This window comes from Xyrauchen texanus, chromosome 6 (genome assembly GCF_025860055.1).
Source record: "Xyrauchen texanus isolate HMW12.3.18 chromosome 6, RBS_HiC_50CHRs, whole genome shotgun sequence".
Taxonomy (NCBI): Eukaryota; Metazoa; Chordata; class Actinopteri; order Cypriniformes; family Catostomidae; genus Xyrauchen; species Xyrauchen texanus.
The window spans coordinates 40275571-40294833 of NC_068281.1; the positions used below are offsets into that span (position 1 = coordinate 40275571).

General features: G+C 49.3%; 1 protein-coding gene across 1 annotated transcript in view; it reads left to right on the forward strand.

The window, feature by feature from the left end:
- The window catches only part of LOC127644690 (E3 ubiquitin-protein ligase TRIM16-like), an 18096-nt gene extending 4384 nt beyond the window's left edge, over positions 1–13712 (forward strand). Inside the window, exon 6 of the mRNA XM_052128003.1 lies at positions 12831–13712. Coding sequence (XP_051983963.1) covers positions 12831–13348 — 518 coding nt within the window. The 3' untranslated portion in view covers positions 13349–13712. The remainder of the gene's footprint in view (positions 1–12830) is intronic.
- Positions 13713–19263: the final 5551 nt, after the last annotated feature.

Below are 19263 nucleotides of genomic sequence, written 5' to 3' on the forward strand. Positions count from 1 at the left end.
CCCGCACATATCACACATTCAAATTAAACCCAGTAATGTAATGACAGGAACGCCACCCATTGTAAAGTAAAAGTAAAACATTTTTATAAGAAATGTACTTGTGTAGTGAGAGTAAAAAGTACCCACTTTTAAACCTACTCGAAAATATTTTTTCTCAAAAGTAAATGTAACGTGTTACTACCCACCTCTAGCAGAGCGGATATAAATCTGTTCATAAACTACTTTCTAACTGAATCTTACTGAATTATACATGTTCCCTTTACAAAAGGCTTCACTTTGATGTTGCGCTGCTAAGCGCTACGGGGAACAGCTTTCGCTGTGAGCCGAGCTGAAATAATGTGTGGAACACGTCAATGAACATTGACCGGAATTTATAGCCTCGGTTGATGTAATCATTAGATGCACCTGAGGCCAGGCTATAAATGGATACGTCACCAGGTGTCGTCAGAAACTCTTTTTTCAGAGCGATTCTGTTTCTGTGTGTTTCACACACCCTGTCAAAACTTTCTTTCCTCTGTTAGGAGATAGAATCAGTTAGGCAGTGTGCAGTGAATGTTGTTCTATTTTTCTCTTCTGTTTAGAAAATATTATATATATATTTAAAAAAAAAAAGAGAGAATGACTGAAAGCAAACGGTGCGTGTTCCTCTCTTCTCGCTCTATAGCTGAAGACGGCACACATCAGTTTTTGCTGTTTGTTTGGGGGTAAGAGCACGCTGCTCTCGCGTTGCAGCAGGGCGGGTGCGAGCACTGCGATTTGCTTTAACAGGCAGAGTGCGTCGTGCTCGCCTCGCTTGCTTCCGGGAGTCAGCACTCACGAAAAGATCGTTCGTGGGGCTCGTGCATGGATTTGGCTGAGGAGCAAGAGACGGGTTGATCCCTTTCTCTCACTCTCTCCCCAAACCCAGCTGGTCCTTCACATGATCTCGAAGCGCGTTCCGACGCTTCTTCGGATCATGAGGTGGATCGCAATTCTCTTCCCGCCTCCGAGCTTTCCGTCCGCGATAAAAAAATATACGGAGGAATTGCTCGATGTTGTTACTCGTGCGGTTGCCAGATTGGACTGGCCACGCGAAAAAGAGACCCCCAAACGCTCCAAATTAGGGGATAGATTTTATCTTCCAGTCTAAGAAAGGGAACGCCTCATGGGTCCCTTCCCTTTCTTTGATAACCTCCATGAAGAGCTTTTTCTCTCATGGAGAACCCCTAAAAATTAAAAAAAAAAAAAAAAATATATATATATATATATATTTTCTTCCCGTGTTCACATACCCTCGACGTCATTATATTCGACTATCGTGGGTGCTGAGGCACGGGGGTATTCAGTGATGCCGCCGGTCGAAGAGACGCTTGAGGGCTATCTCTCGCCGGGCTCGGCATCGTCACTTAAGAAGCCCTCTCTCCCCTCAAAGCCTTGTAGGACAACCTCCACTTTAGTGGGAAGGGCTTATCAAGCAGCAGGTCAGGCTGGTGCTGCTCTGCACACTATGCTGTTTTTCAGGCGTACCAGGCTGACCTCCTGGACGACCTGAGTGTGGGTTCTGTGCTTGACAAGCAAGCCTCAGACCCACCTCGGTCCTGACTGAAGGGAGGCTCAAAAGCAAAGCGTGGCGAGTCGTGCTCCTCCTCCCAGGGATTGGGGACAGTCTCGCCGCCCTCGCCAGCCCCCGAAGCAAGACCTCAGGACTATAAATTCTAGTAAGAGAAAACCCTGACGGTCTTGCGCCTAGATTAGGGGTAGCTCCCCTCGGGACGGGGCGCGTGCTTCACTTCACCCCTCCCGGTACCCCCTCGAAGCCCCTCCATTCCCGCCACCTCTTGGTGTTTCGGGTTGCAGAGGCTTCCGTCAAAATCGGGTGTTTTCGCTGTTCCTGCATTTTATTCAGGACGCGAAACACCCGACAACCCCTCAACAGGAAGTGTTAAAATATAATACCCATCTCAGAGATCCTGGCAGCGTGGAAACTTCTGCCGGATATATTCTTTTCTGTGGGTCTTATAAGGGCGTCAGGATTTAATTCTCTCGCCGCTTTTCCGTGTTTCAACGGCGTGTTCTCACTACCGTAAACCGGATTTCTTTTTTATGTAAAAACAAAAAAAAACTCAATCTCCTGGTTAAAGGGGCCATGGTATGTGTTCCCCTTCCAGAGAGAGAGTTAGGTTATTACACTAAATACTTCCCGTTTCCCATGGAGGGTGAGGGGTGGCGTCTGGCTTAGATCTTAAAGCTTGAACTACCCGTGGGTGTTCAAGTCCAAGATGATGCCTGTCAAGACGGTCGTGTCTCAAGCCCTACAACTCGTTTGGCTGGTCACCATCGATCTTATGACGCACTTCTATACTTCATTTAGAAGTTCTGCCACAACATGGAAAGTTCCTGAGGTTCACTTCCGGGGCGAAGTCTTCCAGGGTCAGGTTCTTTCACTCAGCCTAGCCCTTTTTACCCGCACATTCACAATGCATGATGTAGCGCTGGCTCCTTGCGACTCCGGGGCATCTGCATTCTGAATTACGTAGACGACTGGCTGATCCTAGCGCAGTTCCAGGAACTGGCAGTTCAGCACAGGGACATCGTCTTAGCTCATCTGTTTCTCTGGGGTTGAGGCTCAACGCCAAGAAAAGCGTCCTCTCTCCCACTCAGAACACTGTCTATCGGGGCATCGTATGGAGTTCAATCTCAATGCGGGCACAACTGTCTTCCGCTAGGATTGAGTCCATTCAGATCACCCTGAGCAAAGTCAGGCTAGGTCAAGGTTGCACTGTTATCAGTACCAACGATTTCCAGGTCTCAGGGCGAACGCGTCCACGGTGATCCCTCTGGACCTTCTGCTCATGAGACCGTTTTTGTTGTGGCCAAAAGCCAGGGGATTTCTTCCAAGGGCCAAAACCCCTGGGCTAAATAGGGTTACGCGCCTCAGGCTTCGTTCCCTTTCTATGTGGTTCAGACCCCGGTTTTCTGCCTTGGGTCCCACTCTAGGTGCGTCTTGTTGTCGCAGACTGCTAACGACAGACGCCTCCCTGATGGGCGGGGTAGCGGCCTTAAGTGGTCGTCCAGCTTAAGGGGATAGGAGGGTCATCAGCTCGGTTGTCACAGTCTCTGTCTCGGGTTGATGGCTGTATTTCTGGCCCTGAAATACCTCCTCCTGAGGCTGCCATGTCTTGGTGCGGGTGGACAATACAGCGGTAGCCTCTTACATAAATCTTCAAGGAGACCCACGTTCTTGTCAGCTGTATTTCTGACACGTCGGATTCTCCTTAGGGCCCAGGGTAAGCTCCTGTCACTCAGGTCAGTTATATCCCTGGATGCCCGTATACGGGAGCAGATTTACGGTCCAGACAGGAAATACCAACGGGGAGTTAAGAACTCCACCCTAAGGTAGTAGTTGCCCAGAGTTCGCCAGCAAGGGTTTTTGCCTCTTACTGATAGCACCGCGCTGGCCAAACAGGGCTTGGTTCTCGGAGCTAATCTCTTCCCTCGACGGCTCGCCTTGGGCGATTCCGAACAGGAAGGATCTTCTATCTCAGGCACAGGGCAATATTTCATCCCTGCCCCAAATTGTGGAATCTTTCATGTTTGGCCCCTAAGGGTACCAACTGAGGGACACAGGGCTCTCTCCTGAGGTTATCGAGACCTTTTTAAATGCCGGGCTTTTTCCACTTGGAACAAGTTTGGGTGAGATCTTAGGGCAGAAGAGGACCTCTTCGCCTCTATGAATAGCGCAATGTCTCCTCTACTTCTCCCTGAAATCACCCAGCCCCCTTGGGTCTGGACGTTAAGACACATACATGACCCAGAATGCGTCTGTATGTGTTTCTCTCCCGGTTTCTCTGCTCCCGGGAGTCTTGGCAATGTTCACCAGCAAGGGTCTTGCCTCCTAATAATGGCGCTGCGCTGGCCGAACAGGATATGTTTCTCGGAGTTAATTCCTCTCCTCGACGGCTCGCCTTGGGCGATTCCGAACAGGGAGGACCTTCTCATCCTTGAGGTCATCGAGAGCATTTCAAGTGCTAGGGCTCCCTCCACTTGGAACTGATCTGGGTAGATTTTACAGGGCAGAAGAGGACCTCTTCGCCTCTGTTGATAGCGCAATGTCTCCTCTACTTCTCCCCGAGTCGCCCAGTCCCCCCCCCTCGGGAGGGGCTGAACGTAGAAACGCAAATGCGCCTGCATGCGTTTCCTTCTGCTAAAGTTCTTATTACAGAACCAGCTAACTGCCAGTTTGCTTCAGTTCTGGATTTTCTGTAGAAAGAACTGTCAGCGGGCACTTGCCTCGCCACTGCCAGGCTGTATTTGGCCACTGCGGTTTGCCACGGCTTGGTGGGCGGGGTGCCCTCAAAGAGGCATCCTCATTATTGCCCGGGCCTACGAGGCGCGCGGTCAAGCTTCGCCAGTAGGTTTCAGGGCGCACTCTACCAGAGGGCACTCCTCCTCTAAAACCTTGGCTAGAGGTCTCCCTCTGCAGCAAGTTTGTGATGCGGCAGGTTGTCCTCTCCGCACACATTCATTAGATTTTTATAGTTTGGATGTTTTGCCACTCCGGGCTCTTATGCCCTTGAGTCGACATCTCAAGCTCATGTCTGGACAAGTTTGTGATGCGGCAGGCTGGTCCTCTCCGCTCACATTCATCAGTCTTTATGACAAGTTTGTGTTGCGATAGGGTTCTCTTCACACACATTCATCGAACTTTGTGGGCTAGATGCTTTGCTACTCCGGGCTCTTATGCCCTTGAGTCGACATCTCAGCCCATGCCTAAACAAGTTTGTGATGCGGCAGGTTGTCCCCTCCGCACACATTCGTTGGACTTTTTAGTTTGGATGTTTTGCCACTCCGGGCTCTTATGCCCTTGAGTCGACATCTCAGCTCATACCTGAACAAGATTGTGATGCGGCAGGCTGATCCTCTCCGCTCACATTCATCAGTTTTCATGACAAGTTTGTGTTGCGATAGGGTTCTCTTCGCACACATTCATCGAACTTTATGGGTTAGATGCTTTGCTACTCCGGGCTCTTATGCCCTTGAGTCGACATCTCAGCTCATGCCTGAGCAAGTTTGTGATGCGGCAGGCTGGTCCTCTCCGCTCACATTCATCAGTTTTATGACAAGTTTGTGTTGCGATAGGGTTCTCTTCGCACACATTCATCGAACTTTATGGGTTAGATGCTTTGCTACTCCGGGCTCTTATGCCCTTGAGTCGACATCTCAGCTCATGCCTGAGCAAGTTTGTGATGCGGCAGGCTGGTCCTCTCCGCTCACATTCATCAGTTTTATGGCAAGTTTGTGTTGCGATAGGGTTCTCTTCGCACACATTCATCGAACTTTATGGGCTAGATGCTTTGCTACTCCGGACTCTTATGTCCTTGAGTCGACATCTCAGCCCATGCCTAAACAAGTTTGTGATGCGGCAGATTGTCCTCGCCGCACACATTCATTGGACTTTTTTGGTTTGGATGTTCTGCACTCCGGGCTCTCATGCCCTTGAGTCGACATCTCAGCTCATGCCTGAACAAGTTTGTGATGCGGCAGGCTGGTCCTCTCCACACACATTCATCAAAATTGAATGGTTTAGATGTTTATGCTACTCCGGGCTCTTATGCCCTTGAGTCGACATCTCAAGCTCATGTCTGAGACCTCTCGCGTTTTTGTGAGTACACTGCACAACCGTAGGGGTCCGGACAGCCCCAAGTGCGGCGGCGTGGGTATTGCGTTCCCCGTAGCGCTTAGCAGCGCAACATCAAAGTGAAGCCTTTTGTAAAGGGAACGTCTCGGGTTACATGTGTAACCCTTGTTCCCTGAAAAAGGCGGAACGAGATGTTGCGCTGCTTTGCCGCACTGGGACGTCCCAGGACTGCTCTTCAAAAGAAGTATCTGACGACACCTGGTGACGTATCCATTTATAGCCTGGCCTCAGGTGCATCTAATGATTACATCAACCGAGGCTATAAATTCCGGTCAATGTTCATTGACGTGTTCCACACATTATTTCAGCTCGGCTCACAGCGAAAGCTGTTCCCCATAGCGCTTAGCAGCGCAACATCTCGTTTCGCCTTTTTCAGGGAACAAGGGTTACACATGTAACCCGAGACGTTATTTGTGTTAAAACTTTGATTCCCCTTCTGTCGCTCTCTCCACGTTGTGTCGGAGAAGCGACACTAGGGGTCTCTCTTGAGCGCCGATATTCACCTCTGATCTATGAAAAAAGGCCAATGAGAGTTGGCAGCCAGTATTTGCATGTCCCGCCCCCGGACATACGGGTATTTAAGCGGCGCAAATACGGGAGTTCATTCAGAAAATTTCTTCGGAGCCGATGGTCTGTCTGCAGTTTGCTGCGAGTTACACGCCACTTAAACGTTCCTGTTTTCCTCTGACGATCTGCATGCTGTTGGATCTTGACGGCGCACAACAGCGGCTTTCTCCTTCTCAGTGCACGGCGTGCATTGTTGCCCCTGAGCGCTTCGACAGCGCAGACACGTACACACACACACTGTGTATTAAAAGAGTTTTTACTAAAAGAGTAATTTTCTCTAAAAGAGCAAACACAGCGGCGTTGAACGTCCTTTTAAGGACGCGTCTTTTTCAAGATGCCTTTCCGCCCCTGTGTCGTTCCTGGATGCGGTAGAGTGCTCTCTGCTTCAGACGGCCACAGGCGCTGTCTCGTGTGTTTGGGCCGCGATCACACCGAGGCGGCGTTTGTGGATGGTTCATGTTCTCACTGCGAGAACATGACCATGACCACGTTGCGGTCGCGGCTCGCTTTCAACAGAAAGCAAGCCACCCCAGCTGCACCCCGCATTGCTCCTTCTTCCCACGGGATTAAGGACGGTGCGGTTGGCGCTGGGGGCGATTTGGGGGCGGCAGCGGGTGCAGTTTCGCCGGGTAGCCCCCGCGAACCTCCCGTTCCCCGACACGCTCGCTGGTCTCCGTCCACGCTCGCGGCGATAGCGGCTCGCCTCACGGCCCGGCTGTCTATCCTCCCGAGTCCGAAGCAGATGAGCTCGCCGCTGCATCGGAGAGTGCGGTGTCTGATGCCGAGGACTCCCCTGGACTGCCGCCTTCGGGCCAGCAGGCCCAGGCTGAGGCCGACGCTCAGATGTCCGACATGCTTGCCCGGGCCGCCTTGAGCGTGGGGTTGGACTGGAACCCTCCATCCTCCCCACAGCCTTCTCGGTTGGATGATTGGTTCCTGGGGGCAGCGCGCCGTTCGCGGCCTCGCATCCCCCGGTCCCTTTCTTCCCGGAGGTGCATGATGAGCTGACGTCTACGTGGAGAGCCCCGCTCTCCGCTCGTCTAGGTGCCACCCGCTCCACTCTCTCCACCCTCGACGGCGGAGAGCGCCACGGGTACGACGCGATTCCCCAGGTTGATAGGGCAGTTGCGCACCATCTATGCCCCGGTAGCCCTACCTCCTGGCGGGGTCGCCCCGTACTCCCGTCCAAGCCCTGTAGGACAACATCCTCGCTTAACGCGAAGGCCTACACTACGGCTGGACGCGCTGCCTCCGCCCTGCATGCGATGGCCCTCCTGCAAGTCCACCAGGCCAAAGCTCTCAGAAACATGCACGGGGGTGGACCTGATCCTGATGTGCTGCAGGAACTGCGCTCAGCGACCGACCTCGCCCTGAGAGCGACGAAGGCCACAGCGCAGGCACTCGGACAGACGATGGCCACCCTAGTGGTCCAGGAACGCCATCTTTGGCTCAACCTGGTCGAGATGCGTGAGGCTGACAAAAACCGCTTCCTGGACGCACCTGTCTCCCAGATTGGCCTTTTCGGTGACACCGTCGAGGACTTCGCCCAACAGTTCTCCGCGGTGAAGAAGCAGACGGAGGCCATTTCGCACATCATGCCCCGCCGCAGACCTGCCGCTACGGGCCCTGCCCCGTCTGCCCGCCGAGGGCGTCCCCCTGCGAGGAAACCAGCTCCTGCTCCGCCTCAACCCGGGCCCAGCTCTCAGCCCCAGCGTCGAGCACTCCGCAGGCGGCGCACGCCCCCTGTCTCACGAACCCCCTCCAGGACCCGGAAGGCTCCCAAGCGTTCCTGAGACAGCCGACCCAGAGCCGAAGACGTTAGCTCCGGAGGTGGTAAGACCGCTCCGTCCCCCGGTGGAGGGCCGGGAGGAGAATCCTTTGTTTTTTCATTTGCCACACCCCCTGACGGGGGCTGTGGTACCCACATTCTCAATAAAAGAGCTATTTCCTTTGCCTCTGGGTCACCTGGCCCGCAAATGCCGTTTTCACGGCAATGTGCTTTCAGATCACAACAGTCCCGGTACACCGGACGCGGCGATCCCGCCTTCCGCCTGCCCACGACTGTCCCCCGGCCGGCCGGTTCAGACGAGTCCAGAGGACGCCAACATCAGACCTCCTCCTCAGTCAAGAACCCGCCCCCTGCCGGGCGCGCGGAGCAAGGTAAGTGCTTTGAGTCTATTCTCAGCACCTCAGCCTCAGGCCGCAACGAAGCCGCCCGACGCTGCATTACCTGTTCCGCCCCGCTGCGAGGCCCCGCCGGGTACGTCCAAAATACTCGTCCCTTTGGTGCCCCTAGCGCAGAGCTGGGAAGCATGGCTTTCGCTTCCCAACGCATCACGCTGGCTGCACCGGACCATTCGACTCGGTTACGCAATTCAGTTTGCCCGGCTCCCGCCCCCCTTCAGGGGCGTCCGCTTTTCCGCAGTACACGGCGAGCACGCCAGTTCCCTGCGCACGGAAATCGCGACCCTCTTAGCCAAGGGCGCGGTAGAGCCCGTCCCTCCAACCGAAATGAGGAAGGGTTTCTACAGCCCTTACTTCATTGTACCCAAGAAAGGCGGCGGCTTACGACCAATCCTGGACTTGCGAGTTTTCAATCGGGCCTTGTTAAAACTCCCGTTCAAAATGCTTACGCAGAGAAATATTCTGGCTGGCGTTCAGCATCTAGATTGGTTCGCAGCGGTGGACCTGAAGGACGCGTACTTCCACGTCTCAATTCTGCCACGACACCGACCCTTCCTACGGTTCGCGTTCGACGGCCAGGCGTTTCAGTACAAAGTCCTCCCCTTCGGCCTGTCTCTGTCCCCTCGCGTCTTCACGAAAGTCGCAGAGGCGGCCCTTGCCCCGCTACGAGTAGCCGGCATCCGCATTCTCAACTACCTCGACGACTGGCTCATCCTAGCACACTCTCGAGAGTTACTATGCACACACAGAGACCAGGTGCTCCGGCACCTCAGCCGCTTGGGGCTTCAGGTCAACTGGGAAAAGAGCAAGCTCACTCCGGTTCAGAGCATCTCTTTTCTCGGGTTGGAGTTAGACTCAGTCTCAATGACAGCACGTCTCACGAGCGAGCGTGCTCAGTCGGTGCTGGACTGCCTCGCTTCCTTCAAGCCAGGCACAGTGGTCCCTCTAAAACTTTTCCAGAGGCTCCTGGGGCATATGGCGTCCTCCGCGGCGGTCGCGCCGCTGGGGTTGATGCATATGAGACCACTCCAGCACTGGCTCCAGACTCGAGTCCCGAGACAAGCATGGCACCGCGGCACGCATCGGGTAAGGATCACCCCCGCCTGCCTCAAAACACTCCGACCCTGGACAGACCTCTGCTTTTTACGGGCAGGAGTGCCCCTGCAGCAGGTGTCCCGACGCGTCCTGGTCACAACCGACGCCTCCCGGTCCGGGTGGGGTGCCGTGTGCAGCGGGCACGCAGCAGCGGGCCGTTGGAAAGGGGCCCCGCTGCGTTGGCACATCAATTGCCTGGAGTTGCTGACCGTCCTTCTTGCTCTCAGGAAGTTCCTCCCGTTAGTTCGGGACAAACATGTCCTCGTGAGATCGGACAGCACCACGGTGGTGGCGTACATAAATCGCCAAGGCGGCGTACGCTCCCGCCACATGTCACAACTCGCCCGCCGTCTCCTCCTATGGAGCCAGCAGCGACTCAAGTCGCTGCGTGCCACTCACATCCCCGGCAAGCTCAACGTCGTAGCGGACGCGCTATCACGACAACGCCTGCCCGGCGGGGAGTGGAGGCTTCACCCCCAGTCGGTCCAGCTGATTTGGGAACGGTTTGGCAAGGCCCAGGTAGACCTGTTCGCCGCCCAGGAAACCTCCCACTGCCCGCTCTGGTACGCCCTAACAGAGGCTCCCCTCGGGACAGACGCGCTGGCACACAGCTGGCCCTCGGGGCTGCGCAAGTACGCATTTCCCCCAGTGAGCCTTCTTGCACCGGTGCTGTGCAAGGTCAGGGAGGACGAGGAGCAAGTCACGTTGGTGGCCCCCTACTGGCCCACTCGGACTTGGTTCTCGGAACTCAGGCTCCTCGCGACAGCTCCTCCCTGGCGAATTCCCCTGAGAAAGGACCTCCTCTCTCAGGGACGGGGCACGCTCTGGCACCCGCGCCCAGACCTCTGGAACCTCCACGTCTGGTCCCTGGACGGGACGCGGAAGAGCTAGCCGGCTTACCGGCGACCGTTGTGAATACCATCAACCAAGCCAGAGCTCCCTCTACCAGGCACCTTTACGCCCTAAAGTGGCGCTTGTTCGCAGATTGGTGTTCTTCCCGAGCCGAAGACCCGCAGAGATGCGCGATTAGGTCAGTGCTTCTGTTCCTACAGGAGAGGCTGGACAGGAGGCTGTCCCCGTCCACCCTCAAGGTGTATGTTGCCGCTATCGCCGCCCACCACGATCCTGTAGACGGCAAGTCTTTGGGTAAGCACGACCTGATCCTCAGGTTCCTGAGAGGCGCCCGGAGGTTGAATCCCTCCCGGCCAGGCCTAGTTCCCTCCTGGGATCTCTCGGTAGTCTTGGCAGGACTCCAGAGACCTCCCTTCGAGCCGCTCGAATCAGTTGGACTCAGGGCCCTCTCTCTTAAGACGGCCCTGCTGATCGCGCTCGCCTCCATTAAGAGGGTCGGGGACCTGCAAGCGTTCTCTGTCAGCGACACTTGCCTGGAGTTCGGTCCGGCAGATACGTCTGTGATCCTAAGACCGCGACCGGGCTATGTGCCCAAGGTTCCTACCACACCATTCCGAGATCAGGTAGTGAACCTGCAAGCGCTGCCCCGGGAGGAGGCAGACCCAGCCCTTTCGTTGCTGTGTCCAGTGCGCGCCCTGCGCATTTACCTGGACCGCACACAGAGCACCAGACGCTCTGAGCAGCTCTTTGTCTGCTTTGGGGGACGGCAGAAAGGGAATGCCGTCTCCAAACAGAGGCTCGCCCACTGGGTTGTCGATGCCATCACACTGGCTTATCACACCCAGGCCGTGCCCCTACCCGTACGGGTCCGAGCTCACTCAACAAGGGGTGTTGCGTCCTCGTGGGCACTGGCCAAGGGCACCTCCCTAGCAGACATCTGTAGAGCCGCGGGTTGGGCAACACCCAACACCTTCGCGAGGTTTTACAACCTCCGCGTTGAGTCGGTTGCGTCTCGTGTTTTCTCAGGTCCGAGCCCGTAGAACTCGGTAACACGTAGACCGACCGGCCGGGTGGATCGCTTGCGCCCAGCGCCCTTTTCCTGACGTCAAGGTAAAGTAGTGCGCCTTCTTCCCAGGGCGCCCCACTCCGAGTCGGGCCCCTGGTCGATTCCTCCCCAGCCCTCCGGGTCCGCGGTTCAGCGGAGGAACTCGCCGACCCAAGCCACTGCGGGTACCCTGATGGCTACCCTGTACTGGTATAGGTGCTCCACAGGTAAAGTAGAAGGCCTCCTGTGCGGACGCCCCCTGTGTGTATTTCCACGGTTCTGTCCCCTTACGAGCGGACCCCCGTGTCTCCCTTAGGCAGTTACAGCTGCCCCGGTCGCCGTGCTGTAGCAACTCCCCCCTTCGAGGCTGGGATCTACCACCGCACCATACTTTCCACACGAGCCCTAAGACGGCCGTGTGACGTGTCTACCACTTTTCCTCCCCAAGAAAAAGGGCAGGTGTGGTCTCCGCAGGGTCTGGGTAAGACCCCCTTCCCTATATGCGTGTAAGGGCCCCGGCCGTGATTGCTCTATGCGAGAAACATAGAGAGAAAAGAGGCCCAGCCAGGCTGGCCCGTTCCCATGTTGGCAAACATCGCCTTGTTCCCCTCCCAGGGTAACTAGAAGGATCCCGATGTTCGTATGGGGCATTGGGGAAGGGTACGTGCAGCCGGGTACAGACGATGCGTGGCACTGGATGAATCCCTGCCCGCCTCTGTATCGGCAGTTCACGTACACGGTTCAGCACATGGCAAGATTGGAATGGGTCCCCTAGTGTCGCTTCTCCGACACAACGTGGAGAGAGCGACAGAAGGGGAACGTTTGGTTACGTATGTAACCTCCGTTCCCCGAGGGAGGGAACGACACGTTGTGTCTTTCCTCCGCCATGTCACTGAACCGAGCCACTGTTGTGGCCGGACCATTTCCGGCTCCTCAGAAAAATCCTGAATGAACTCCCGTATTTGCGCCGCTTAAATACCCGTATGTCCGGGGGCGGGACATGCAAATACTGGCTGCCAACTCTCAATGGCCTTTTTTCATAGATCAGAGGTGAATATCGGCGCTCAAGAGAGACCCCTAGTGTCGCTTCTCCGACACAACATGTCGTTCCCTCCCTCGGGAAACGGAGGTTACATACGTAACCAAACGATTTAATTACAAACAGTTTGAAAATCAAAAGTGAATTTGATCTGTACAATCAAGTATCAAATTTATGTAACAAAAATATCCAATGTTTCAAATCTTTTTGATAGAGAAAATATCTGTTTAATTGACATTATATAAAAGTGTATTCTACAATTGTCTGCATCTTCTCCATCTCTACCCTTCATCCAAATGAAATGAATTCATATTCACAGAAACATGTGCATGCACAAACTGACTAACATTAAATAATTGTGTTTTTATCAGATTACAGTCGGTTCACTCTGGATTCAAACACAGTGAATGAAATCCTCCGTCTGTCTGAGGGGAACAGAGTGGTTACTGACACTGGTACAGTCCAGCAGTATCCTGATCATCCACACAGATTTGATGATTTTTCTCAGGTGTTGTGTAGAGAGAGTGTGTGTGGACGCTGTTACTGGGAGCTCGAGTGGAGTGACGGTGTGTATATATCAGTGTCATATAAGAGCATCAGCAGGAAGGGATGGTTAAAGTGTTTATTTGGATATAATAATCAGTCCTGGAGTTTGTTCTGCGCTCCCTCCAGATACTCATTCGGGCACAATAATAAATGGACTGAACTCCCCGTGTCGCACAACTCTTCTAGAATAGGAGTGTATGTGGATCACAGTGCAGGAACTCTGTCCTTCTACAGCATCTCTGACACAATGACCCTCATCCACAGAGAACAGACCACATTCACTCAACCTCTCTATCCTGGGTTTATGTTAATTAATGGATCAACAATCAAACTGTGTCATTAACAAAATATAAGATAAAGTAATTCTACAAATAATATTGTCACATCACAGTTCACAAAATCAACACTTGTCACTGATGACACATCAGATTTGACAGTAATTGAATAAAAACCTGATCAGCCAAATTATATCAGAACTAAACAACTAAATAAACCGTGAGTATGTATGATTTTGAAAAGGTGTGTGTGTGTGTGTGTGTGTTAATGTAAATCATTAATTCAGTTTTTGTTACAGTGTCGTGTAAACGATTCTTGTAAAATGTATTGACAAATCAAATGTAACTTTGTATTGAAACTTGCATCACTTCTAATAAATGTTTATTTATAAATGGTCTATTTCTAAAATTTGCACAAACCAATAAAGCACAATACTGAAACAACTTGAGTCATTTACATTTACACATCTTCATTTGATTTAATTCATGACAAATATTTTAAGTGTGTCATTTCTGCACCACTAACGCCACAAAATGGAATTGCAAAAATAAACTTTGTTTTTAACAAGGTTATAAAAATGTTTTTCCTAAAACTCGCCCATCTCATATTGTTTTAACAGATAGCCCCGCCCCCTCTCACGCCATTGGATGAGTCTATGTTGTTGAATCGGGCCACTCAAAAAAAATTATCAAGTGTTGAGAGTTTTTGAGAAATCAACCTAAACATGTCTTTCTTATAGTTGTCTCTGCATATTAAGCTGGGACAGTAGAAAGTATTTTAACATTGAAAAAATGACACACATTAAAATTGAAGTTCAAATACAGTATTCCAGTGATATTAAAAGAAGTGGAATATGGTTATATTGGTTATAATAACAGTGAAACCCTGAATTACATGTGTTGGATTCATTTAAAATGTGTATAACAAGCTACATGAACAAAAGCTGGACCGTTGTGTCTCACAGTCTTCAACAGCACAAGAAACTTGACTCTGCTGAAATATGCAAAACTACACAACTATTCTTAAAACTGATAAGCAATGGTGTGTGTTGCATGAGCTTTAAAACTGCATGATTTTTTACTATTTAATGGTTTAGTTTGCTGTTGTTTTTGTTGCAGTTTTAGTTACTTGTTTTTTTAAGGTTCAGGTTTTACTTTTTATCTAAAAGTATGATTGTTGATTGTCATCACTGTTGTTGAGTTTTGTATGCTGAGTGTTGATATCTGTATGTGTCTAGAAGTCAATTCACAAATTCACTATCAACTATCAACAATAATTGAATACATTTCCTTTCAAGTAACACAGTGCAAATGATTGTACTGAACTACAACACATTAACACTAGCTGGAAGAACATTAAGAAAAAAGAAAAAAGGTCCCAGACCAGGGGAACACAAATCACCATAATAATGACTTTAAACAAAAGAACTATTTAAAACACCAAATTGTGAGATACTTATGCTTAACAAAGAAGGCTAATATAGCATTATACTGTATTACATGTCTTCTAAAGTTAGACCTATCACATCGCATGTGCAGACCGCAGAGACTGCCTATTGATTTCATAGAGATTTTCTTTAAACGTATCAGTCAATCAATCATTTATTTCTAAAGCACATTTAAAAACACAAGTGCTGACCAAAGTGCTGTACAATTAGATTAATAAGAAAATTACACACAAGTTCGCACACAATTATAACACACACACGTATCCACTAAAAATTAGTCTTAAGAGATGATTTAAAAACATCAACAGTGGGACAAGATTTGATATTAATTGATAATTATTCCACTAATAATGGGCTGCTACTGAGAAGGCACGTCATCCTTGATCCTCTGAAATAGTTTACAATCATTTACAATGGCGTTCCAATGATACAATTTATTAAATGTCCCATTGTCTTAGATAAACAGTGAAAGATGCCAGAAAGATGCATTGAAGTTGCACTTAATAGACTTAAGAGTGGTCAAAGTTCTCCTTATAATGTTTTTACAAACTACATAGATAACAATGTTTTTAAGAAAGGTTTCACAAAGGGAGCAAGAGTAATAAATGAACAAACAAACTGGTCACATTTAATTAAAACGAGGGTACGAAATAATGAAATGTGGCACCGATTTAACTAAAATGTAATAAGTGATAATGCACTTTAGTTGATTCGATGTTGATTTCAAACCCAGAAGATTACATTTTCTTTAATACAAATTTTATATTGGTGTTACACACTGTAGAGATCCACTCTGGCCAGTTGTCTGTATTGATTTATTTTATTGTATTTTCCACAAAAATAATTAAAAAATTTCCTAGGGACCAAATCGTTACTTGAATGGATAGCAGTAATGTTTCTGAAAAGTATATGCCTGGGGTTTTATTAGGACAAAGATCTGGATAGGTAAATTAAGAGATTACTTTAAAATATACTATTATATTGTTATGTACACGATTGGGTGCCTTGTCAAAATACTCATATTGTCACATCTACACTGGACTCCCCCTCTCATTACACACTCCGTTCTCTCTTCCTGGACTACTAATCTACCTGCTTACCTTGAGTACTATACTCACGTGAAGCTTCATACATATCCTCAAATTCCTCATTCTTCCTTCAGCTTCCTGCAGTGCTGCTCCTTCCAGCAATCTCCCTGGAAACACAAACTCTGTCATTATAAGCTAAGTTACCAATCCCTCCTATAACGTGCCAGCGCCCATGCCTGCCATGGTTAATGAGCCAGAGCCCATGCCTGCCACGGTTAACGAGCAAGAGCCAATGCCTGTAGCCTCGTCTGTCCCAGAGCCAACGCCTGTAGCCTCAACTGTACCTGGCTCCGCCTGCTTTCGTCGAACCTCTCCTGGCTCTGTCTGCCTTCATCGAGCCTCCCTCGTATCAGCCTGCCCTCGTGAGCCTCCCACGGCTCCACCCTCAGGGTCTTCCACGGCTCCACCCTCACCCCCAGAAACTCCACCTCCAGCGGTTCCATCTGCTTCGCATCCTGATACTCCATCCTCTCCTGAAATTCCACCTCCCACGACTCAGTCCACTCCATCAAGGTCTCCACCTCCTAAATCTCAAATCCCTGATTCTCCATTGGCTCCACCCCCAAGTGTCCACCTCCTGTGACCAAATCAGCTCCTAACCCTCCTAACCCTGTCTCTGCTCTGATGCCACCTCCCAGGCCTCCTGACCCTGTGGCCTTCTCCCAGGCCCAGTCCCTGCCATGTGGTCACCTCCCTGGCCTCTTGATTGGCCATAGATGCCTCCCTGGCCACCTGATTGTCCGCCAATTCCTCCTTGGCCTCATAATCGTCCCCTGGATCCCTCCCCATCATCTGTTTCATCCTGCCCTCCTCATCCATTTTTGGGAATCAAGAGTCGCCCTTTGGGGGGAGAGGGGGTTCTGTCACATCTACACTGGACTCCCCTCTAATTCCCCACTCCATTCTCTCTCCCCAGACTACTAATCACCTGATCCCAACCCATCACTCAATCACATTCGCTCTATAAATACTCACCCCGCCACTCCATCCTTGTCTAGTCTCTGCAAGGAACACTCAGACTTACCTGCTTACCTTGAGTACTATACTCACAAGAAGCTTCATTCGTGTCCTCTAATCCTGTTATATTTGATACCAATCTATCCTTTGAAAATCAAATTACCGATGTTTGTAGAACAGCATTCTTCCACCTAAGAAATATTGCTAAATTACATGCTCTCTGTTGCTGATGCCGAAAAACGAATTCATGCATTCATGACCTCAAGACTAGATTATTGTAATGCATTACTGGGAGGATGTCCAGCAAGATCAATAAATAAACTTCAATTGGTTCAAAATGCAGCAGCCAGAGTTCTAACGAGAACCAAGAAATATGATCATATTAGCCCCATTTAATCATTGTTACATTGGCTACCTGTTAAATTGTGTTTTAATTTAAAAATTAAAATTCTGTTTAAATTTTAAAAATTAATTCTGTTAACTACATACAAAGCTTTGAATGGTCTAGCTCCGCAGTACTTAAGTGACCTTCTACCATGCTATATTCCATCACGTTCATTACGATCGCAATTTGTTAATAGTTCCTAGAATATCATAATCCACAAAAGGAGGTAGATCCTTTTCATATTTGGCTCCTAAACTATGGAATAGTCTCCCTAACACTGTTCGAGATGCAGACACACTCCCTCAGTTTAAGTCTAGACTAAAGACTCATCTATTTAGCCAGGCATACACCTAATTTATCCTCCAACACACAATTAGGCTGCTTTAGTTTGGTCTGCCGGAACCAGAAACCAGAAACATTGATCATGATATATAACTCTGCAATAAATTGATTGGAATCTATGCTTACATCATTTTATTTGTTTCCCTGTCTCAACCTCGGGTCTCCTATCCTGAGGTCACCAGAACTAGCTGGATTCAGCTCCATTCCTGCTTCGTGTTGGAGTCCACTGCTACGTGTTCTCTGATTGATGATGACTACATGCAGCCGGTGCCAGCCATACATCACTTCAGTCTATTATGATGGACTTCAGAGGATGAACTGATGCCAACTCCAACCATAAAACATGGGATACATGATATGCCATTGTCTGAACCTTGGACGGACCACACTGAACCTCACCAAAATTACCGGCCAGGTTGAACTGCAATGCACCTCACTGATCTCTGCCTGCATCACCTCTGTCTATTGATGGACTACACTCTTGAAATGGAATACATCGACTATCAATTAATTGCCTACAAAACCCTTCATCAGTCAACTAACAAGGACAATTGCATCTATGTGAACATCTGCAGTTAATACAGGATGGACTTCAAAGACATTAGTCATTAATCTTACAGTTCATACAAAATCGATGTTTAAACACTGTCCCTTAACACTTACTTAGTTTAATAATTTTAAACCTTGACTTGCACTATACATAAGTAATATTGTCATTATATTAATCATGTTATACAGAAGGGATCTGGCCCCCACAGTGAGTCTGGTTTCTTCCAAAGTTATTTTTCTCTCATTAACCAACATCTTATGGAGTTTTGTGTTCCTTGCCACAGTCGGCTTCGGCTTGCTCACTGGGGTTATTAATACAATTATTATTTAATTATTCATTTTTAAACACAATTCAAAATGTTATTTTATCTAAATACACAATGATGACTCATCAACATTATAGACATTACAGTTTTATCTTCTGTTAATGCCTGATCTTCTGTAAAGCTGCTTTGAAAAGATGTGTGTTGTGAAACGCGCTATACAAATAAAATTGACTTGACTTTATTCCTCGTCCACAATATCCCAAGGGCTCATCTACTTCCTTCGACTTCCTGGAGTGGTGCTCCTTCCACAATCTCCCTGGAAACACAAACTCTGTCATTGTAAGCTAAGTTACCAATCCCTCCTACAACCGTTGTCTTACCTGACTTAAATGAAGTTATCTTCAATCAAGCTCTAGCTACTGGGTTCAACCTGTCATCTGTGTTGTGTCATGACACATATTTATCTTATATGCAATTTTGTGCTGTAATAAGCATCTACTTTACTAGAAAGACACTTTAAACATGTTGTGGTTATTCTCCTTGGTCCTCTCAAGGGATTAGGTGGCATGCTTAAGACTGCTTTCACTTTTATTTTGTTCAAGATATTGTTCAAGGAACCGTTACTGTTGGATCAGTCTGTGTAGGCAGATGGTTGGCCAGCAGTTACTGGACACAGAGTATTCACCATGTGTCATAACTTACAGAACATTTCTACAGTCACTCTTTTAGGCACTGCATTACATTTGTGATGTCTGGTATGTCTCCAATCCCTGAGTAACAATTTAGTATTTTACCATTTTACAAAAACTATTTAAATATAGTACAGACATATTAATATTTATTAAATAAAGCGATTTATTAAAAGGAATAATAATTGTCATAATTGACTCACCCTCTTATTTTTTAATTATATGATATGTCTCACAATTTAAAAGAAACAACACTGTC